Source organism: Orycteropus afer, unplaced genomic scaffold (assembly GCF_000298275.1).
Source record: "Orycteropus afer afer isolate SDZICR_OR568_19922 unplaced genomic scaffold, OryAfe1.0 scaffold00198, whole genome shotgun sequence".
Lineage (NCBI taxonomy): Eukaryota > Metazoa > Chordata > Mammalia > Tubulidentata > Orycteropodidae > Orycteropus > Orycteropus afer.
The window spans coordinates 1384377-1408658 of NW_006921785.1; the positions used below are offsets into that span (position 1 = coordinate 1384377).

Here is a 24282-nt window from a genome sequence, read left to right on the forward strand (position 1 = left end):
ACCAACACAAGAATCATTCTTTTGACTGAGGAAAGTGGTTTAGGTGGAAAAAAATAAAATGATAGTGTTTCAACAGTGGATGTCAATTTATACTGAAACATACACATTGGAACTCTGACAATGGCAAACATTTCATTAGTGCAAATAACAATTATAATGGTATGTTCTTCAACAGGATTTAAATAAGGCTTCAAATAATTACACATGCTAAAACTAACATTTGGAAACCTTAATTCAGGTTGGAAAGCTGTCAAACACACCCTCCCAAACCATCCAAGGTTCTGATTCGAGGACAATTACATTCAGTGAAGTTGCTCCAAAACCCAATTGGGTAGCATTACCATACTCAAAGTCTACAATGTTTGGTGGAAAAAAGGGGGCATTTCTCCAGCACTGGTTAAAAGAAATCGATTCAGTTAACATGCCAGATAATACCCAGGTTCAGACAATTCTCTCAAATATCTATAGTGATGAAAGCTCTTTAAACAAAAAGAAGGGGAAAATAAAAACAAACAAAAATACTTAAATGTTAGAAAGAGATTTGTTTCCCTCACCCCATTAGCAAATTTGCACCAAGTATAAAACAGAAAAATTCAAGAGGATTCATGGGCATTTTCTTCTATGGCTCAAGTTCTCCTACAAAAAAAACAAATCTAGGTGAAAGTAACTACAAAAAGTAAACAACAACAAAAAATAAGAGGCAGAATATGAAATAGTAATGTACTGTTTCAGAGCCTGCACCATCCTGCAGAACCAGGAAACTTTTTGTGTTCTTAACAGATCCAATCTAGGCTGGATATGTAAAAAACGGAAAGACAACATCACAAACCACACTACATATCATGAGAGTTTTAGAACCAGGAAGGTGGTGGGTGGGTGGGGGAAAGTCAGCAAAATGCTCAGAAAAATTTATCATCAATTCTAAAATGGGGCCTTGTGACATCATCAGGGTTAATAAAGACAGAGATGGACTTTCCCGGGTTCTCAGTCACTAGCTGCTGTAGTTTTTTGGCCAAGCGGTCATCAGGCTGGTTGGGGTCCCCTCCATCGGACTGCGGGGAGGGGATGCTGGTGGTGCTGCCCCTGCGCTGCAGCTCTAGCGTCAGCCGGTTGGCTGCCTTGACATGCTCTATGGCGGTGCGCAAGTGCTCCGCCGGATCTGAGCGGACGGAAGAGAGCTTCCGGGCGTGGAGCATGACCGTCTCCTCCGACAGGTGCTCCAGCATGTTGCACTGAGGGATGAAATAATTGGGGCACATCTTGTTGACGAGACAGTGTTGCAGGTCATCGATGAGGCCCAGTAAGAAGTGGGCTGCATAGTCTTCTTGAGCCAAGTAGTTGGCAGGAAGTCTGTCGCAGGCCCAGAGCATCATGCTCCGCAGGTGATAGGGACTAATAGCCTTAGGGCGGGACAGGAGTTTAATGATGATGGCTTTGCAGGCTTGGTAGGCCTGCATGAGGCTGCTAGAGATGCACTTCTTCAGTTGCACCTCACTCCTGGCAAAGGACAGCCGCCACTCATTGTCCTTCTTACCCTTGTAGGAGCAAGCAGGTACCAAGTAAAATCCACTGATGACCTCCTCCTCTGTGATCTTCCCGTCCCAAAAGTGATTCTCCATGAGCCAGCTCTGGGCAACTGCAGGCCAACCTTTGAAGGAGACCACAGGGACAATGTCGTACAACATGCGACTGCTGCCCACACCCAGAATGATGGAGATGATAGTCCCGTTCTTTTCTACCTTTTCTACCTTTGGCATCCCTCGCTGGGGCTTCTTCTGTATCTCTGACAGGACAATGCTGATGGAGTCATAGAACCAGTCAGCCACTTTGGTTGGGGAGAAGAAGTAGTTGGTGGCACCATTGATGTGATCGACGATGGTACAGCAGTCTTTCCACTTACTGATCGTCCCTTCATCAAAGAGCCGGAGGCTCAGCCAAGAGTGGCATAAGGCTGAGTGGCGCATGTCAAGTGTCACAGGCTGATTACGGTCATGCAGCTTAAGGGCTGGCACCAGAAGAGTAAAGTCCATATCATAGTCAGTTCCCCGGGCATAGACATTCAGCTCATCCAAGTCCAGGTCCACCACGCCTTCCCGGACTCCTCCAGAAAGCAACAGGTACTCATTGGCCACTGGAAGTTTTTGGTCCAGTTTTTGCACCATTCCTGAAAACAGAAAGAGAAAACACTATTATAAGAAGCACGCACACACACAGAAGTCTTATGCATCTTATGCATGTCATCAAATAACATGATTATCAAATCAAGAATGCTCTGAACCTCCAAGAACCGCTATTCATTCCATCTGATTGTTGGTACAAAACCAGGTGGTGCTGTGGAGACCTGACTGCCAAGACTTGAATCTTTCTCCTCAGTGCTAGAAAGAATTCAGCCTTTCGTAGGTTGACAGCTATGATAGATATTTCTTGCACAGTGAAAAGCACTACCTATCATTTTCAATCATAAACTAGGGCTCCTCCTCTCATAGTTGTGACCTGAGTGATGACACTGGCATCTGCTGTCACTTAGGCTGAAAACTTCAGTAAGTTTCAACTCTTTCTTATGTTTCTACTGCCAAATCTAATCATTATAACTTCTGTACCTTCTCTCGCTTCCTTCCCCATTCTCCATCTCTACTGCCATCATGTGTGGTCAGTGTTTTTTGGTCTCTTAACCAAGCAGTCTTCCTCCCTCCTAGCTCTCACTGCTTAAACCTTCCCCTTTTTCAGCAATTCTCAAAGTATGGGCTGCAAGCTATTGAGGGTCTCTGGGATATTTACAGGGGGCTGTGAGGTTCACAACTCTTTACATAGTAATACTAAGGCTTTGACTTTTTTGGTGTGTTGACACCTGCACTGATGACCAAAGCAATGGGCTGTGAAATTGGTCTTTAGCATGACTCAAGACAGTGGCATCAAACGGTTCTAGTGGGCATTGGATTCTTCACCATCATCCATTGGCATTAAAAAAAAAAAAAAAAGCCAATTTCAATTAAATAATTGAGGAAGCAGAAACATGATTAATTTTATTTAATTCCAATCCTTGCATAAACATCTTTCTAATATTCAGTGTGACAGAATGGAAGAACTCTAAAGCACTTCTGTTGCATACCAAATACAAAAGCAGTCTTCAGGAAAAGCACTTGTATTTTTTTTTTTTCCTTTGAGATGTGAGCTCAACTTGCTGTGTGGTTCACCAAACACCATTTTTAGTTTAAAAACTGACTGATAAGCAAACTCTGATCATTCAGCCTTAGGTATCTGACAGACATTTTCTGAAAAAATGAACAAAATGCACCTTTCTTTAAGGAAACGATTGATGGTATTTGTTGCTGAGGATAACACTGGAGCTCTTAATAGAAAATTAGAAATTGGAAAACACATATTCTGCACTGTGAGCTGGACAACTTCCCAAATCTCATCCTTTCTGATGAGATTGGTGGTAATATTAACAGATGTATTTTTTGATGAAATTGTGAGCTCTTTGAAGATGACGACCACGTCACCAACATCATTAAGCTGCCACAGGGTGTGCATGCAGTAGACACATAATTGAAGCTGTGACTGAATTACAAAGTTAGCAAATACATGGATTTACTACAGCTTAAATATGAAGTCTACCACCTGTCTGCCCATTTGTTGTACTGTGGAGACTTGTGCTATGATGTTGAAAACTATGCCATTGGTATTTCAAATGCCAGCAGGGTCACCCATGGTGGATAGGTTTCAGTGGGTCTTCCAGGCAAAGAGAAACTAGATGACAGGCCTAGCAATCTACTTCTAAAAATCAGCCAATGAAAAAGTTGTGGATCACAAGAGAACACGGCTGACTCGCTTGTTTTGAACACATCATGCTGTTTGATGAAGTAGAGGGGGAAGGAGATCTTCTGGGAGATGAAGTGACACAAGAGCTACAACAAAGGACCCAAACATGCCAGTGAGTCAGAGGATGCCACAGGACCAGGCAATCTTTCATTCTGTTGGACATGAATTGCCATAAGTCAGAGTTAACTTGGTGGTAGCTATCTATCTACCTAAATAGGAAGTAGTTTAAATAAAGATTGCACTTAAAGACTATTCCAACAACAGCATAAAAACTTACCCTCCCTACCTCCTGTCTTTGCATTATATACTTAGTTGAGCTCCATTATCTGACAAACTACCAGCATCACTATGTATGATTTATGTGACAAGTCTTTCCCAAAGATCCCAAAGAATTACCACAAACTACTATTCCATCAGTCATTGCAGTTACTTTTAATCAACATAAAAGCAAACCAAACCCATGGCCACAGAGTCAGATCTGACTCATAGCGACCCCTCCGTGGGTTTCTGAGGCGGTATCACTACAGAAGTAGATTGCCCAACCTTCACTGTTTATAGGGCAGTCACGATGCAAATAATTAAATAAACCATATATATGTGGTTTTGCTATCATAAAAAAAGAAGAAAAAAAAAAACCTCACTGCCATCCAGTCAGATCCAGCTCATAGCAACCCCTCTTTCTTGGGTTTCTGTGGCAATATCACTATGGAAGTAGATTGCCCAATCTTCCTTCCAAGGAGTGGCTGGTGCGTTTGAACCACCAGCCTTCTGGTTAGCATGTATGTCAAGATTTAGCATTCATTCCTAAAAAATGCTCTTTTTCATTCTTAAAAATCTTAGTTTCCTAAGCATATAAAGCATGAAAATGTCCCTTATCTAGTACCACACTCTTCCATACAGATAAAAATACAGGATGTCAACACTCTCTTTTAAAAAGTCCATCAGTCGGCCATCCAAGGTTATAGAGTCAACAATTCATCAGAAAGAGAAACCAGTTCACATGATCTCTTGGGCTGTTGCTCAAACTGCATGTGTGCATATGCTGATAAACCACCTGGGTCCTCCATCAATAAATGGCATGCTGGCAGTGATGTCAGCATGTGGCCCAAACCCTTAGGGATTGCCTTGGCTATAAAAGCCATCTTAACCAAGGTCATGCCCTGTGTGTGTCTATAGGTTTCTTTCTGTGTGTGTGTGTGTGTGTGTGTGTGATGCATATCCAATAGCTCATCAGTACCGAGTATCCTGGCTCAAGATACTCTGAAGCACTAGAGCTCCCTTACCCCGGGTAAGCTGAGGCTCCCCTCGAGTCTGCAGAGAAACTCGATTTCTTCTGCCCAGTCCTGCATTGTTCTCTTTCCTTCCACCGATGTTGATCCCCAAAATTCTCCTTAATAAATACCCTGCATGCCAGCTCCATCTCTGAGGCTGCTTCTCAGCAACCCTACCTAAGACATTACATGCCACACACACAAGCAAAATGCTTCACTACAAACTCAGCATAAAAAAAAAAAAAATATTTCTTTTATTTAGTACTTTATAAAAAAAGCTTGACATTTATCATAAATACTGAGCCCAACATCTATTTCTCAGTTGTCACAGGTTTCTATATTAACTTCATCTTTATCATGTATAAAATACTACCATCCTGTTTGAGTGGTAGCCACACAAGAATAAGACACATTTCTTAGATCCACAGTAGGTTGTGAAAATCATTGCTATAGATCGACTTAGGTGCAGTTACCTTCAAAGAGATAAATGTGATAATGAAATAACTTTCCCTTCATTGAGTCAGCTGCAGGGGTCCAGGTGAGGAGAGGGAACTCCCTTCATTATTTTAAATATTCATTTTTACATTTGAATTGCCATAAGTATATAAGTGAAGCATTAGCCAATGCTGTGTCGTGGTTGATAAATCTGACCAGATTAGATTATTGTTGTCAGCTGCGTGGAGCTGATTCTGACTCCTATTGACCCTGTGGGACAGAATAGAACCGCCCCCTAGGGTTTCTAGGCTGTAATCTTTATGGGAGCTGATCACCAGGTCTTTTCTGCAGAGCTGCTGGGTGGGTTTGAACTGCCAAACTTTCAGTTAGCAGCTGCGTATTTAACTATTGCACCACCAGAACTCCTTCAGATTAGATTAGAAGTATTATTAGGGCACCATGTTGTGGTCCCCTTTTAGGCTTAAAAAATTCAAATTTCTATCTGTCCTGGTCTAGACAGGATAAACAGGCCTGTTTTACTTTTCACTTGAATTCTAAAGATAATCAGCAAAGAATTAAGTGGATGACATGGAACTTATTTCTAAAACTCAAGGCCTAGTACCTATGTAAACAAGTAATACTAAGGTCTGTTTAAGGAAAAACTATGAAATACACCACACTCACAGGGTTAGGACCCGTCTATACAGCCACATGAAAAGGTTGGGGATCGTTTGCTGACAAAGCAACCCAGTGAATTTTGCCTCAGACAGACAGTGAGAAACCAGCTAAAACTCCTTTCTGCCCTCTCCCGGATTAAAGATGAAAAGTTTTAATTTATTTCTAGTAAAACATTCCTGCCAATAATAACATATTCTCACATAAACTCCTGTTTATGTGCCTTGTCTGAATGTTGGCTTTTCTTTCAAAAGGGCCATATAAATTATTGGCTAAATTCTAATATTTAAGATGGAGGGTAATCTGGACATTTCTTTTCCTTTAAGTGCAGAGAGAATTTCAGTAGCAGAGAGAGTACTGCAGAGGTTCATTTGCCAGCCTCCTGGGAGTTAGACACAAAGTTCCTGAGGCCACATTGTTCCGGATGTATCCCTTGTGACATTCACATGTACATTTAGTGTGCCTAAGCCCATTAGTCTACTGTTTTATAAAAGATTTGGTGACACCAACTGGAGCCTTCTCCAGCAATATACAAGCCCAAACATCCTCCTGGAGAACTCTCCTGGGCTAAATTTAGGTGAAAATGAGCTGACAACAGCTATCATGGGAGAGGGGTTGCCATGCAACTGAAAGACAGATTTGGCCAGGGGCTGGGAGAGAAAAAGACAGAGGAAACAAACAAACAAACAAATTCAGCTATACATTTTGGCCCGGGGTATTAGTTCCAAGTGCTATCTGTGAACTGATTCACTTATCCTTTATCTAATTATGGGAGGGTAAGATAAGACTCTGGCTGTTCAGTCATTAGCTAAATTATCCAAAGCCATGAATGGAAACAAAAAGAAGCTGTACACATACACTGAGCTTGTTAGCAGTAAAGTAAAGGAGGGAAGGAGAAATAACTTTTCCCCCTGGATAGATCTTTTTCCACACGAGCTTTGGTGTATGCTTGCTGTTAAAATCCCTAGCAGTAAAACTGCCTCCCTGTTTCCCTAGCTGTATTTCTCAACTGCTTCATGTTGGTGTATTTCATAGTCTCTGCTTAAGCAGATCTCAATATTATTCTTTCATATAGCTACTGAAGCTTCAAGTTTTAGGAATAAGTTGCATATCATCTACTTAATTCTTTGCTGATTATCTTTAGAATTCAAGTGGAAAGTGATATCCTGTCCCTGACCTTTTATGATCTTGTGAATAAAACTTTATTACATTCCACTGAATTCAAATTATTTAACCTCTATCATTCAAATAGAGCGCAAGAATTAAGTATCTTTTTTTTGGGGGGGGACCTCTTCTATCTTCACAGCTCCACCCCAGTGGATATGTGAGTTCTCAACTTAAGTAGGTAGTTCAATAAATATGAGTAAGTAGTATTTTAATAAATAAATAAGTAGGTAAGTAAAATCAGTATTTGTATTATCAAACCCACTGCCTTCAAGTCAATTCCAACTCAGAGCAACCCCCACTGTGTTTCCAAGACTGTAAATCTTTACAGAAATAGCTTGCCTGTAGAGTAGCTGGTGGGTTTAAGCTCCTAGTACTTGTACAGAATCCTTTTAAAAAAAATCTTACCTATGTTGAAGGGAAGGAACTCTAGTGGTGTAGAGGTTAACACATTTGGCGATTAACCAAAAATTTCAAACCTACCAGCTGCTCAGTGGAAGAAAGATGAGGCAGTCTGCTTCCATAAAGTTTTACTGCCTTGGAAACCCATGCCCTATACTGTCGCTATGAGTCAGAAGCCACTCAATAAGTGAGTTTGGTATATATATATATATATATATATATATATATATATGTGTGTGTGTGTGTATATATATTTCATTGTGTTGAAGGGAGAAAGATCTACAACAGAAGTAAAACTTTTATGTCTTGAAGTTAAAGGTACAGAAGTAGATATATTTTATTTATGTCTCTATATATCTTTAGGAGCTCTGGTAGCATAGTGGCTAAGGCACTTGACTGCTAACCAGAAGGCTGGTGGTTCAAACCCACCAGCCACTCCTTGGAAGGAAGGTTGGGCAATCCTACTTCCGTAGTGATACTGCCTCGGAAACCCAAGGAGGGGTCGCTATGAGTCAGGGCTGACTTGACAGCACATAACAACAACAACAACATATATCTTTGATTGGAGCTCTGGTGGTGCAGCACTTAAGGTGTTAGGCTGCTAACCAAAGGGCCAGTGGTTTGAATCCACCAGCACTCCACAAGAGAAAGATGAGGCAGTCTACTTCCATGAAGATTTACAGCCTTGAAAAGCTTTCGCGGCAGTTCTATTCGACTTGATGGCAGTGGGGTTGGGTGTAAGTATATGAAAAAAGATTGTTTCTAGGTATCTGAGTAACTCAAAATATTCATTATTTATGCATAATAAAGAGTTGCCTCTTTTTGGCCTCAACTCATGTGGCACACACTAATAACCTGTTAAACCCACTGCCATCGAGTCAATTTCAACTCATAGTGACCCTATAGGACAAAGCAGACTACCCTATAGCGTCTCCAAGGGTGTAATCTTTATGGAAGCAGATTACCTCATATTATTCCCACAGAGTGGCTGGTGGGATCCAACTACTGATTCCCCCCAGGTGAGTGCTTTAATCACTGTGCCACCACAGCTCCTTATACCAATAACTGCCTCCTTATGTCAATGATTCTCAATGGAAAGGAAGAATCTTAGGGTAAGGTGACAGAATGAGATAATGTTGACAAACTTCCCCTATGGGAGCAGTTCCTTTAGTTGATAATAACCAACATAAAATCTTCCTATAAAAATATTGCGCTTTATACTTCAAAGGGAGCTCTGGTGGCACAGTGCCTAAAGCATGTGACTGCTAACCAGAAGGCTGGCAGTTCAAACCCACCAGCCACTTCTCGGAAGGAAGGCTGGGCAATCCACTTCCGTAGTGATACCACCTCGGAAACCCCAGGAGGGGTCGCTATGAATTGGATCCAACTCGACAGCAGTGAGTTTGGTTTTTGGTTTGGTACTTTAAGAAGAAACTTTATGATGTAAGTATGGATACCATTTTCTAAGAAAGTCATCAATCTATGGGATTTTTAATAAACCTATTTGGGGAAGGTTTTAGCATTTTTCCCAGTTTGCTGTCAGAAGTCATCTCTCTGAAGTCTCTGTGTGTATAGGTGAGAAAATGGAGGCTCAGAGAGGAGAAATGACTTGTCCAAGATCACACAGCATTAGCAGCAGATCAATCGCACTGTTTTACTTCCTACACTGGCTACAAAGGTCAGAATGGCACATGCATATTGTTCTCCTAAGGAATGACAATGACCCACCTGGACATGGATGCAGAATGGCTGGGGTAGGAAGCAGCAGAGGTCTCAGGGCCAAGGACCAGGTTTGTAGTTGCATTGGTCAGACCTTTAGTGTAACCTTGGACAAGTGGCAGGATATATCTGACTAGTCACATGTGTCTTAAGGAAGAATTAACCCAATTCACCTTGTAAGACACAATTAGTATTTCCATAGCAAATAGACTGTCAGGCACTTTGGAAATGCAGAAGTAATAAACCAATGGAAACTCCCAGCTTTTCAGTAATTTCCTACTGGGTGAGAATTAATACAGTGATAGGTTTTACAAGTCAGAGGGTTGGTTTTACAGGGAATTTTTCTGAGACAACTGCATACAATCTTAACCTTTAAAAAACTGATAAATTCACGTATAAAAAACCAAACCAAACCTGCCATTGAGTTGATTATGACTCATAGAAAACCACCACCTCCTTTTGAATTTCCAAGGCTATAAATCTTTATGGAAGCAGACTGCCTCATCTTTCTAACACAGAGAGGCTGTTGGGTTTGAACCACCAACCTTCTAGTTAGTAGTCAAATGCCTTAGGCACTGTGCCACCAGAGCTCCTAATTCATGTATAGTAAGTAAATGCTATTTATCAGAATACAATTCACAGGTCTAATTACAAAGATATCTCCTCAAAGAAGTCTTTCTTCATCTTCCTCATTTTGACACTGATTAAAAAAACATTTTTTTTAAAAAAAAAAGGAGGGAAGGAGAAATGGTTTTTCCCCCTGGATGGATCTCTTCTTTCTACATGAGCTTTGGTTTCTGCTTGCTCTTAAAATCCCCAGCAGTAAAGCTGCCTCCCAGCCTCCCTACCCTTTGCTCCTGAGCAAAAGAGCACTGGCCTCCAAGTAAAACAGACTTGGGTTTGAATCTTGGACTTGTCATGCAAGTGAACGCAATAACTTTTTTAACCTTCTGAGTTTTCGACTCCTTATCTATTGAAAATATGTAAAATAAACTCTTGCTTCTAGGGTGTTATGGATTGAGTTAGGTTGTGGTTAAACCCCTATACCTGTGAATGTGATCTTATTTGGAAATAGGGTCTTTGCAGATGTTAGGAATAGGGTGGGTCCTAATATTAAGTGACTAGTGTCCTTAATGAAAGAAAAGATGCACAGAGACAGACCCATGGGAAGATACACTTACCAGCCATCAGGGAATGCCAGGGGCCACCAGAAGCTAGCCAAGAGGTAGGAAACAGATTCTCCCTCCAAGCCCTCTGAAGACATCAACATGACCTATGCTCTGAATTTGGCTTCCCAGCCTTCAGAACTCAAGACGATACATTTCTTATAAGCCACCCAGTTTGTGATATTCTGTTGCAGGAGACCTGAGAAGCTTATGCTAACATGTAGTGCTGAAGCACAGAGTAGAAATTTCCTTCATTTCTCCCTATGCACTCTTCCCTTTCTCCTCCATCTACATAAAACTGGAACAGCAAACAGCAGCTGTTCTAGAGTTGTTTTGAAGACAGAATTAAATAAGATAATCTATCTAAGGTCTCTAGCTGATGCCAGGCACACAAAACACATTAGATGAAGGTAAATGAAAGAAGCATTCTCTCCCTAGCTGAACCAAGATGGCTAGTAGCCTAGAGATGCTTCTTCTGGTGAACACTCTTGCCACAGTGAGAAGGAGGACACTCGGCTTGGCCAGCAGAGGACAGGCTGGGTTCCAGCCATTCCTCACTCCCTCCCCTAAGTGCCCTGTGTGGACAACTTGCACACCCCTCTGGAGGAGCCATGATCTGAACTCCTATATTAGCATTTCCTGTACCTACTATTATCATTAGACATTTGGCTGCTAACCAGAAGGTCAGTGGTGCAAACTCACCAGCTGCTCCGTGGGAGGAAGATGGGGCAATCTACTTTGGTAAAAATTTACAGCCTTGGAAACCCAATGGGGGTCGCTATGATTTGGACTTTATGGTAAGATTTCAGTAAGTAGAAGATGGAGAAAATTTCAGGCTAATGCTGTAAATGGAGACCTATTCCATCAAGTAGGATTTTTTCCTAGTGCTCCCTGTGGAGGCAGGGCATTTCTCATCCCAGGAAATAATCAATCAGAACCTTCAGGAGGGAAGAAGACTAAAAACACAAACTTGGAGAGGAGTCCGACTGCAGATGTCTTCCAAGATGGCTGCCCACACACTCTCCAGCTGAAGAGAGACAACTACACTGTGGATGCCCACAGCCATCACTGACCATGTGATATGGGCCCCAGTTTTATCCCATCTCTCTTGTTTGTGAAATAAATGTCAAAATCTGGACCTAATACTAACATTTACTTGACCTAGTACCTAAGGCATTTGACTGCTAACTAGAAGGTTGGCAGTTCAAACCCACCAGCTAGTCCACTGAAGGAAGACTGGGCAATCTACTTCCATAAAGATTTCCAAAAAAAAAAAACCAAACTCACTGCTGTCGAGTTGGATCTGACTCACAGCGATCCCTCCTTGGGTTTCCAAGGTAGTATCACTATAGAAGTAGATTCCCCAACCTTCCTTCTGAGGAGTGGCTGGTGGGTTTGAACTGCCAGCCTTCTGGTTAACAGTCAAATGTCTTAGGCACTATGCCACAAGAGCTCCTTGGAAACCCAGTGGGGGTAGCTATGAGTCAGAATCAACTTGATGGTAGTTTTTTTTTTTCAGTGTAGAACAGAGTAAATCTAGGGCTCAAACATATTGTTTAAATGCATCACATGCTTTTAGAGGTTAGGAATATTCTGAGCGTGGGTAATAGAGAGCAGCAATGGCAGTAAGGAATCCAAGAGAACTGTGAAAACTCATGGGAGCAGCATCTGACCTCCTCTAACTTCACAAGGGAGAGGGAGAGAATTGTTATCTGCATCAACAACCCAAGGCTGATACCTAGGAGGCAGAAGTCAGACATGCCTCTACCCTCCAAAACCCCCCACCCTTTTTTCTTAACGCCCAGTAACAATCCCAACAATAAAAAGCCCTTTTCCCTCTCCTCCCTGTGAATACCTTTTCTCTGTGTCCTTCTTGTCTATGCATTCTTCTGTCTGTCCAGCTTTCTGTTTATGCAAATGCTGCCCTTCTGATCTCTCTCGGTTGACTGATGTAATGGGTGCATGTCCCTGGGATGAGTGGTTTGCTTTTAGGCCTTTCTACTATTTGGTTGAGAGCTAATCTTTGGAAGTGAGTACAGTTCCAGACCCAAAGGATAACTTGGGGCTATAGTCTCAGGGGTTCTACCAGTCTCTATCCGACCAGTAATTCTGGTCATTTTTGTGTTTTTGAATTTTGTTCCACGTTTTTCCTCCCACCCTATCCAGGATCTCCAATTTTGATCCCTTTTCAAATGGTTGGTATTGGTAGCCAGGCACCATCTGGTTCTTCTGGTCTCAGGGTCATGAAGGCTGAGGTTCCCGTGTACCCTCAGATCTTTGAGCTAACTGTTTCCATATACCTTCTGTTCTGGTTACTTAGTGCTGCTCTGACAAGAAATATACCACAAATGGGATGGTCTTAACAAACAGGAGTTTTATTCTTTACAGTTTGGAGGCTTTAAGTCCAAGTTCAAAGTGCCAAGCCAAGGGGCTGGGTGAAAGCCCCTCAACCTTGGGGTACAGCTCTATCTCCTGCTCCCAGCCCACTGAAGGTACTAGATGTGTTTCTTCACTCAGACAGCTGCTGGCTGCTGAGGCTGAAAAACCTGAAGTGGACAAGTAAAAAGGCACAATTCCCCTGTTAGGGTTCCATATACCTTTTTTTCATCATCTTACTGTACCAAAAGGAGCATTGATAGCATAGTGCCTAAGGTACCTGACTGCTAACCAGAGGCTGGCAGTTCAAACCTACCAGCCACTCCTTGGAAGGAAGGCTGGGCAATCTACTTCCGTAGTGATACTGCCTCAGGAGCCCAAGAACGGGTCACTATGAGTCGGGCCCGACTGAGGGCACAGAACAACAACCCTACCAAAGGGTGCCACACCCCTTATTTACACTATTAGCAAGCTATCCATGCCCCCTGGTGGGGTGCAAGCACCTCACATTTGCATAGTCCTACCCAGTCATCTGGTGGCAGTCAAAAATACCATGGCTAGAAGGACCATACTAAGTAATTCACTGCACTGCACAAAAGAATGCTCAACTGTTTGAATGTTAGAGATGACTGATCTTCTCTCACATCCTGTTTATCCTGTGTCCTTTCTAATCTGCAGCCCAACTGCTGTGACATCCTTCAGCCATTAGGGACAATTTCATGAATTTTAAAAGGAGAGAATATATAGTATGAGTAATGACACTCCTAATAGGAAAAGGACTGAATTCATATAGGATGGTTCCAAAGTAAACATCCTCTATAAATTCATCCTTTTCCTGTTATGGGTGTCATTACTGGTGCAGTGGGTAAGGCATTTGGTTGCTAACTGGAAGGTCAGTGGTTCAAACACACCAGCTGCTCTGAAGGAGGCAGATGAGGCAATCTACTTCTGTAAAGATTTACAGCCTTGGAAACCCAATGAGGTCGCTACGAATAATTTGTCAGACTGTTACTTATTTTGATTTCCTCCTCTGTGAAATGGGGACAGTGTAGCTTACTTGATAGTAGTAAGTTTGGTTTTCAAAACATGTACTACTCATTTTGAAAACTCTCTGAGATGGGCACCAACAATTTTTGGCCCTGCTACACACTGGGCAAGGCATTGGTTGTTCAGTGTAAAACTGTCACCTTCTACGAAGGAGATCCCAATCCAATTTCCAGCCAATGCACCCTAAGCACAGCCACCCACTGCCTGTCAATAGAGGCTTGTGTTTGTTATGATGCTGACCAGGTTTTAATAGGACTCACAAACCAAGGCAGACTAGGCAGAAAGGTGTGGTGATTTACTTCCAAAAAAGCAGCCAGTGGAAACTCTATGGATCCCAATGGTTTAATCTGCACTTGATCATGGAAATGGTGCCAGACTGGGAAGTGTTTTTTTCATTTATGAGAAGGGTAGCCGTGGGTCGGTGGCACTGACTCAACGGCAGTGAGTGAACAACAATGCATGAGGCAGTAGGTTCAATGCTTTACCGATGCCTTTCATTCAGTCCTCCTGATAACACTCAACGCTGCTCCCATTGCACAGAAGAGGAAATCAAAATAAGTAATAGCTTGATAAATTATTCATGAACATAGTAGTTAAGAGGGGACCCAGCTTCAAGTTGGTACCATACTCTTTTCACCATCCCAGGCTGCCTACTTTCCAGTGTTAAATGGACCCTCCTGAGGAATAAACAACTAAATATCTTCTGGCCCTTTAAAACTGTCACATAAAACACTACCGGAAGCAGTAAGGGGAAGCTTGTTTTTCTATTCAAAACTGAAATGAATTCTATTTTGGAGTAAAATGATTTCGAAAGCAGATAAAATTGATTGTAGTCATCCCTGGGGAATGAAGTCCATGAGCAAAACAGATAAAGTGTTATAGGAATGGCATGATTATAAATGACTGAAAACTGAGTAGTGCTGTGACATGTCTGTGGTGTGCATGTGATGTGTGTTTGTGTGCGTGTAATGTGTGTATGTGTGTGGCGTGTGTATGTATGTGTGTCTGTGTGCGTCTGTGATGTGCGTTTATGTGTGATGTGTTTCTGTGATGCGTGTATATATGTGTGTGATATGTTTGTGTGTCTATGTACGTGTGTGATGTGTTTGTGACGTGTATGTATGCAGGTGTGTGATGTATGTGTATGTGTCTGTGATGTATATACGTGTGTGTGATGTGTGTTTTTGTGTGTGTTACAGCCTTAACTTTTGGATCACCCTCGAAGAGCATTCTATAAGTCTCTCATATGGTTTCAGTCCTTCCAAGAGAAATTCTTAGACTGTTCTTACATATTCAGAAGTATAGTCTAATCTGCTTATTTTAAACCAACAGCAGACCCTTCATTTTAGGATCATATTCCTCCTCACTGGAGGGTGAGGGGGAACATGATACTACTTTTACCAATGGAAATGCTAATCGGCAACACTGAAGCTCTTACTGAGTTCTGAAGCAACAAAGTGTTTCTCCCTTGTGGACACAGTACCAATCACATTCACATTTCTTCTCTCTATAACACTCGACTTGGGTACCCTAAGACATGGAGGAAGAAAGATGAATAATTCTGTGCTGACTCCCTAAAATCAAAACAATACAGTTATCCACAAACCTGTGATGAGAGACACGGTCCTTCTGACCTGCCAGCCTAAGAAAATAAGTCATTCTTCATCAAAAATGGATGCTGTACCTGCGTTCTACATGATACACTCAGATTTGCCACATTAGTTAAAAAATGCTGCCAATTTATATAGAGGTCTCTTGTCGTTGTTGTTAGGTGCCGTTGAGTTGGCTCTGACACACAGTGACCCCTACGAACAACAGAACAAAACAACGGCCAGTCCTGCACCATCTTCACAATTGCTGCTATGCTTGAGCTCACTGTTGCAGCCACTGTTCTCAATCCATCAATCTGTCTTCCCCCTTTTCACTTAGCCTCCACTTTACCAAGCATGATATCTTTCTTCAGGGACTAGTCCCTTCTGACAATATAACCAAAGTATGTGAGACAAAGTCTGGCCATTCTCACTTCTAAGGAGCATTCTGATTGTACTTCATCCAAGACAGATTTGTTCGTTTTTCTGGCAAAGCGTGGTATATTTAATATTCTTTGCCAATACCACGACTCAAATGCATCAGTTCTTCATTCTTCCTTATTTATTGCCCAGGTTTTACATGCATATGAAGCTACTGAAAATACCATAGCTTGGGTTAGTCACACCTTAGTCCTCAAAGTGACATCTTTGATCTTGAACACTTTGAATAAATCTTTTGCAGCAGATTTACCTAGTACAGTGTGTCCTCTGATTTCTTGACTGCTGCTTCCATGGGTGTTGATTACGGAACCAAGTAAAATGAAATCCCCGACAATTTCAAACTTTTCTCCATTTATCATGACACTGCATATTGGTTCAGTTGTGAGAATTTTTGTTTTCTTTATGTTGAGGTATAATCCTGAAGGCTGTAGTCTTTGGAGTAAGACTCATTAACAACCTGCTATTTACAGATGAGAGCTCTGACCTGACCTGACCTTGAGGTCCTGAAAGCTGGCACCCTCCTCAAGCACCAGTGGCCCCACTCCTTCACCTGAGAGCCATCTTGGCTCCAGGCACAGCTAGGAAGTGTGGGGGAGTTGACCCCTGGGATAACTCTCAACTAGCAGAGGATAAGAATCAGTGGACATATGCCCCCCAGCTTCCCTAGATGCTAAGGGAGCAATTCTAGGATGGCTTCCACACAATTTCCCAGAGGTTAACCAGCTCATTAACCCTTTATTAAACTAGCTCTGAGAACATTTCTGAAAAGATCCCTTTAGCTCTCTCAGATTAGCAAATTTGTTTTCCAGTGCAATTACAGCTACCACTTTGACTCTTCATTTATTGCACTGTGGGTACTCAATTCTTAAAAAGTGAAACAAAACCCCCCACATTTTAGCTCTTTTTCCAACTGCGGAAAATTCTGAAGAGGTAAAAATTCATATATTTCTTAGGAAGGGTATGTCTCTTTTCCAAATTACAGAGAACAATGAAGGGTAAGAGTGCATAAGAAAAAAGTGAAAAAGCAGGTAGCCCAACTTTAGAGTGGAACTTTGTTTGAATGGACCCCTTTACTCATATATGATTGTTTCCAGCCAAATTAAAAAACCAAAGTAACATCTCTCTTTCAGCCTCTGCTTGGGATTACTCTGCCTCTGTTCCTCTAATTCAAATAGAAGAAACCCCAAGTTACACATTTAATCTCTCCAACCACTGGCCTTGGTCCATACTTCCTTCAGTATAGTGTGTACCCCAATCTGTCAATTATTGATTTACTTGTCAGTGTTCTTATGTCTGATGGCATGTGTATCTCCTAACCTAACATAATAGGGGTTCAAAAGATGCCAATTAAATAAGTGGGTGGTTTAGCCTAAAGACAGAGTTTACTGGAATCTCCTAGGAAGAAAGTTGCCAGGGTGAGACACTTAGACTGTCAATCTGACATCATCATTTCCAGACACTATGAGAGACTCCAGAGCCACAAAATCTACATGCAAAGGAACCAGAGCACATACACAGAAGAGCTGGGAGGAGAAGTTAGGAGCCTGTCAATGAGCAGACCACAAACTATACTGCAGCTATACAGGGGTAATTCCTCATGTTCTCTGAGAATAACTGCTCTCTCAGCCATTCTCCAAAGCACCAATTTGCAGCCAACAACCTAAGAAGTGGGTTATGAGAAAAGCTACTATGTAATTACAGTAGTCTAATTCAAGTCTAATATCTGTTTTTTTTAAAAAATCGTAACCATGTATTTTCCTTAGATGCACAAGAACCACCAAGCAGTTGTCAAGTCAACACTGACTCATGGAGACCCCATGCGTGTCAGAGTAGAACTGTGTGTGCTCCATAGGGTTTTCAATGGCTGGTTTTTCTGAACTAGATTGCCAGGCCTCATCTGTGAATGAATGGGATTCCTTCTTAATCAGCAATTTCCAATAAGAGCCAGTAGAGGTCACCACCACTCCACTCATTTACTAAGCGTTTCTAACTGGGCTCCAAACTCAAAATCCTAGAAAGAAAGCTCTGGAGAATGGAGGCCTAGCTAAAGGCTAAGAATTGATAAGACAACATTAAAAGCATTAGCCTGGGTCTATTTGTACCAGGTCCCACCCAGTGACATAATTCTCCTTTTAGTTGCTTGGAGGAAATCTTCCTGGTAATTCAGAAGCTGGCAGACATCAGCTAGGCTGAGCCAAGAGTGAAAGAAGCTTTGTCCTGGCCGTCAACGTGGTCATCTGTTTGTTCCCAATGCATACTGAAGGCCGTGTCACAAGGTGCAGGGTTTCAGCTCGCATTTCCTGTAGCTGAGATTTAAAAACACCACCACCACCACCAATAAAACTCTCACAAATAAAGCTTTAGTGCAAGCAGTAAGGGAGAGAGGCAGCAGAGGAAAGTCTTTGATGGTAGGAGCTTACTCCACCCATCTTTCTTCAAAATGGTTTCATTTTAGCTACTGTATACACTGAAATATTTTAGGAGCCCACATGATTAATAAACAGTAAATTAATTTAGAAACTACCTGGCTTCAATCAGTAAGTAATCAAAACAAACATCCTGTTACATGGAATGATGCTTTGCAGTTCATAGACAAGGAGGAGGATCACTTTCCCACCTGTTCCTGACAGTGATTCTGTAAAGGAAATGATGGTTCTCGTTGTATAGATATGGAACCTGAGGCTCTTGGTGGCTAAGCAATTAGCCAAGAGAGGTGTGAACACACATGATTATTCTGAAGGAAGAAAGGGTGTCATCTGTGTTCTTTACCAAGATGTTGCTTTGTGGCAGGATGGGAAGACAGGAGGGACAGGGCCCAGAATGCAGTGTGCTTGCTCTAATAGGGGCCAGGCATGGAGGCCTCTCAGCATGCCTACACTGAGTGGGTTATTAGTAAGATGCCTCTTTTTCCCCACACAAACTGGCAAAATAAACACGTCATTCCTGGAAAATAAATTGTCAGCTAACCCACCAGGCACTCCTCGGAAGGAAGATGGGGGCAATCTACTTCCATAGTGATACTGCCTCAGAAACCCAAGGAGGGGTCGCTATGAGTCGGGGCCGACTTGACGGCACAGAACAACAACAACAACAATCAATCAATCAAATACAAAATAGTTATTCATCAATTTTCCATTAAAAAAAACAAAAAAACTCACTGTCGTCGCATCGTTTCCAACTCATAGCAACCCTTCCTTGGGTTTCTGAGGCAGCATCACTAGGGAAGTAGATTGCCCAGTCTTCCTTCTGAGGAGTGGCTGGTGGGTTTGAACCGCCAGCCTTCTGGTTAGCACTCAAATGCCTCAGGCACTATGCCAATACCTAATATAGTAATTAGAATGTCCCCTTGCCTGTATTATCTTTACGTTCATTTATATAAGTAAATGTTATTTCAAATACTAACAACCTTTCCATCTATCTTCCATCAGTAAAATCCTAAAATTCTGCTGTTTCAAAAACTGACTCCCATTAACGATTTATTATTTGTATAAAGCTGGAGTGTTTCAGACAAAAGTTCACATGAGCTCAGCTGCACCCATACCTATAATTTAAGGACAAACTAAGGCATCGTATACATTTTTCCCAAAGAAAATAGACATGGGGGGGGGGAGTACTGACAACCTGATAGACCAATAAAAAGCATAATCTATTTCTGAAACACAACTGTCTACCTGATAATTACTTTTAGTGTCTGGACAAAAACCTACTAATTTTTAGAGTTTGAAAGCCATATCTAGAGGTTGACATGTACAGTCTGGTAGCACAAATACAACATTAGAAAGAAGGTCAAAATGTTGCAGCATTTTAAACCCACGCCTGGCCAATAAGGATGGGAACAATACGAATGATGTTGAGAACCCTTTCTTTCTTAATACAAAGTAGTTCTATTCTGAGAGATGGCTCTTTCTCCTATTTTTCCCCAACTATCTAAAAATGTCTGTAGTCAACTCAGAACCATAGTATTGAGGGACACTAGCCTCGATTGGCACAATAAAATACATGAAAATCTTGTTCCACAACTTACTTTGATGAGTAGCGACTGGAATCTTAAAAGCTTTCAAGCAGCCATCTAAGTGCAGCTAATGGTCTCCTATTGTCAGAAGCAAAAAAGATTGAGAGGAAAAACAAAACAAAACAAAAAACCAAGGACATTTGGAAGTAATCAGTCCTAGGATATTATGGCCTTTGAGACCAAAAGAACTAAATGGTGCCCGGCTACCACTGCCAACCACTTGGGAAAGGATGAAAATTGGAGATCCTGGATAGCGTGGGAGGAAAAACGTGGAACAAAATCCAAAAACACAAAAAGGACCAGAATTACTGGTCAGATGGAGTCTGGTGGGACCCCCATTACTATGGCCCTGGGATACACTTCAGGCCTGGAGTAAAATTCACTCCCAGGGGCTGGCTCCTAGTCCAACAGTAAATAAGACTTACATGCTGACCACTCAACCCAGAGTGACACACTCACATACTCTATGGAGATCCATCCCTTGAAGCAATCGACCACAGGGCACCAGACGGGCAACATTCGCATGGAGGAAATGCAGGACACACAGAAGGTCATAACTATGCAGGGTACGGGGGGTGGGGAGGGGTTTACTGAGCAGGGAGCAGAGGAGAGTGGGTTAGGGTTGGGGATGGTAATTGGAGAGTGAAACCAAATGTACACAAAATGTTGAATTAAAAAAAAGAAAAAACTGCTCTGTAAACTTATACCTAAAGCACGATTAAAAAGAAAAAAAGGTTAGAATAAAAAATAAAAAGACCTCTTCCAGTCAAAATAAAATAAAATAAAAATGTCAGTAGTGATGAGGAGATGAAAAGTGGGATTCACCATCCTAGCCAGAAATCACGTACTAACTAAATCATGGCTATTACAGGAGGTGTAGGAGCTTTGCTTTAGAAACAGTTGCACACTTGGTAACTCTTGGACCCCAGTGGATGGAGTTTAGTGGCAAGTGTGTTCACCACTCAAAGAATGAGTAAATCACGGATTAGTGGAATCAGAGATGACTTTCCAACTGTCCGGGCACAAAGGAGCCCTGGTGTCACAGTAGTTAACCACTGGGCTGCTACCCAAAAGATGAATAGTTTGAATCTACCAGCTGCTCCATGGAAGAAAGACAAGGCAGTCTGTTTCTACAAAGATTTACAGCCTTGGTAACTCTACGGGGCAGTTCTACTCTGTCTTAAAGTGTTGCTATGCATTGGAATCAACTCAATGGCAATGAGTTTGGTTTTTTGTTTGCTCTTGGTGCAGATCAAGAAAGCAAGATCCCAATGGCAAAGGTGACACAGAAATGGGTATAGAATCCAAGGCCCCAAATCTCAATCCAGTGCTCTCTCCACTTCACATTTGGGTCTCCAACCAAAGAGATTGTTAAAAACAGGGGCCCCTGTGTCTCAATCCTGTGAGGACTCAAGCATCCCCATGGAGATACATGTGTTTTAAGCTAGCAATGCTGAAATGTTTGAAAGCCCGAGGCTGTCGGCTCCCTCTATCAAAGCAAAAAGTTAAATTACATACAATCCAGACAGGCAAAGTTGTCACATTAGAGGAAGGAGTTTACTGTACCAGTAATTCCCTAACACGTGGAGGACCTGAGATTTGCTACTCTTTAGCTGAGGAAAGACACACTTAGGTGGGACTTTTGGGAAACAGGATAGTAAATAAGATTCAGAAAAGATCTCACTCATTCATCACCATTTGGGGGTCCATTTAAATCTCTGATGTCTTATTTTCCCTGATTATCTCTGATCTTTTCATTTTGCTTTGAAAGGTATATATACAGACACAGACACATACATATACATACATACACACACATATATTTATATACAGACACTTATATGTACAGCCAGGTTTCTACTAATTATTTTCTTTTATACCCCTTACTCCCCTCCATCAAGGACCCCTGGTTGAGCAACGGTTAAGCACTCAGCTGGTAAGCAAAAGGTTGGTGGTTCGAACCTACCTAGTGGCTCTGCAAGAAAACGATCTGGTGATCTGCTCCCATAAAGATTACAGGGTAGGAAACACTATGGGGCAGTTCTACTCTGTCGCCTGCATTCACTAGGAGTTGAATACCAACTTGATGGTACCTATCAACAGCAACAATGCCCTCCACCCTCAGGTAGTGGCTGATAGCATCCTCCATTCCACCAAAGAGATGGTGTAATCAGCTGAGAATCCTGTAGGACAACTGGCCCCCACTCCAGCCTTCAGTGGGGAGCACAGATGTGGGTTAGTATCAGGTGTGGGGCTGGCGTGGTAGCTGAGCAACAAGCTTTGGCTCATGGACATAATTGCAGCTCTGTGTCTTAAACCAAAGTCGCATAGTTTGAATTGAAGTGTACCATTTCCAAAGTTATCAATTGTCCCACAGAGGAATAAATACAAACAGACCCCATTTCATACTATGTTCCTTCTCAAAATCCAGTTAGATTAGATTGTTAAGTAGGAAAAAGACTAAAGTACAGGCATTATTTTGAATGACTGTGCTTACTTAAGGTCACTAAAGGAATGAAACGCAGGTGTGCTGTAATTACAAGCTGCAGAGATCCCATTTTTTAAATATTGACAAAAATGTACTTGGGCACAGACTCAAAACATGCTATGAGTGTAATTTTCAAATGAAAAATTCCATAATTCCTCACAAAAGGGAAGGAGGGTGAGGAAAGACAAACCCTCCAGCAAAACCATGTGACATTTACAGTCTTACCACTAGAGGGGGTGCCTTTCTAATTTTTCTTTACAGGTGTTGGACAGGCTCCACATAAAAAGCAAGGAGAGGCCTGAAGGATGGATATAAATTCTAAATTCACACCTGATTTCACTGATAACTCTTTCAAACTGAGTCAGAAATGGATCTGGGTATCAGGAACAGTGCTTCTTGCTGGTGAATCCCAAAAGCCCACATGCTCTTTGGGATGAAATAAACATTGGAAAGAAAGATGGCTAAGAGAGAGTGGATAATGTGACAGAAAAATTATTGAGATACAGACAAGCTTGAATGTGATCCTCCCTTCATGATATACTACTTGTGCAACAACTGGATAAGTTACTTAACTTTTTAAATCTTTAGTTTCCTCATCTTTTAAAAATGAGGATAATATGACCTCTCTTCACAAGGCTATTGTTAGACTTCACTGATACAGTTACATAAAGTTCCCAGCATAGTTCTGGGACTTTGCTGAGAAAGATACTGAGAAAATGTAGCTTTCTTTTTAAAATACCATTCTGTCCACACTTCTCTAGGTCAATGAATGATACTCTGGTTTGTGGCCTGTTACTTGGACATGTGACTTTTTTGTTTTTTTGTTTAATCAACGTTCCAGTATTTTGAAATCTATTCAATCATCTCCTTCCCTCCCTTCCTGCCTTGCCCTATAACTTCTAAATAGGTAATACAGTCACTCGGTTCAACATTCAATTGTGCAGACACAGCTTTGAGGGATGCTGTTATTACTGTTAGCTTCCATCAAATCAGCCCCAACTGATAATGCCCCCATGTCCAGTGGGACAAAACACCGTCCCATGATCTTTGTGGACCATGTGATCCATAGCTTTTCACTGGTTGATTTTCAGAAATCTATCACAAGCTTTTCTTCCAAGTCCATCTTAGTCTGGGAGCTCCACTAAACCTGTTCAGAGTCACAGCAACATACAAATCTCTTCAGACAGACTGTGTATGAAGTGCACTGGTTGGCAATGGAGCCCGGGTCTCCCGTATCAAAGCTGAGAATTCCACCACGGGAGCCACCACTGGTCCCTTTGAAAAGCAGGGTCTGTCTTTGATTTATGTCTTCATTACCAAAAGCCTCCCACGCACTGCTTTGCAAGTGTCAAGTGACATAAGCTGAATGAAGGAAACTTCGTGACGACAACAACTCTGTTAGCTTTGTAAGGGACAGCAAACACGTTCAGTAAAAATTCACCAGGTAGTTAAAAGGGAGGGAGAAAGAGGGAGAAATACCTACATACATACATACACCCACACACACACACACAAGACCAAAAAAAACAAAACGTAACCCACTGCCATCGAGTCGTATTTGACTCATAGCGACCCCTTCTAATTTCCAAATGGGTAAATCTTTACAGTAGATTGCCTAGTCTTCCTTCCACGGAGTGGCTGATGGGTATGAAGCACCAACCTTCTGGTTAGCAGT

At 41.9% G+C, this 24282-nt stretch overlaps 1 protein-coding gene across 1 annotated transcript in view; it reads right to left on the reverse strand.

Annotated features, from left to right (window-relative positions):
• Nucleotides 1–899: 899 nt before the first annotated feature.
• Nucleotides 900–24282, reverse strand: part of MB21D2 (Mab-21 domain containing 2) — a 192366-nt gene continuing 168983 nt past the window's right edge. The window contains exon 2 of the mRNA XM_007948006.2: nucleotides 900–2164. Coding sequence (XP_007946197.1) covers nucleotides 900–2164 — 1265 coding nt within the window. The remainder of the gene's footprint in view (nucleotides 2165–24282) is intronic.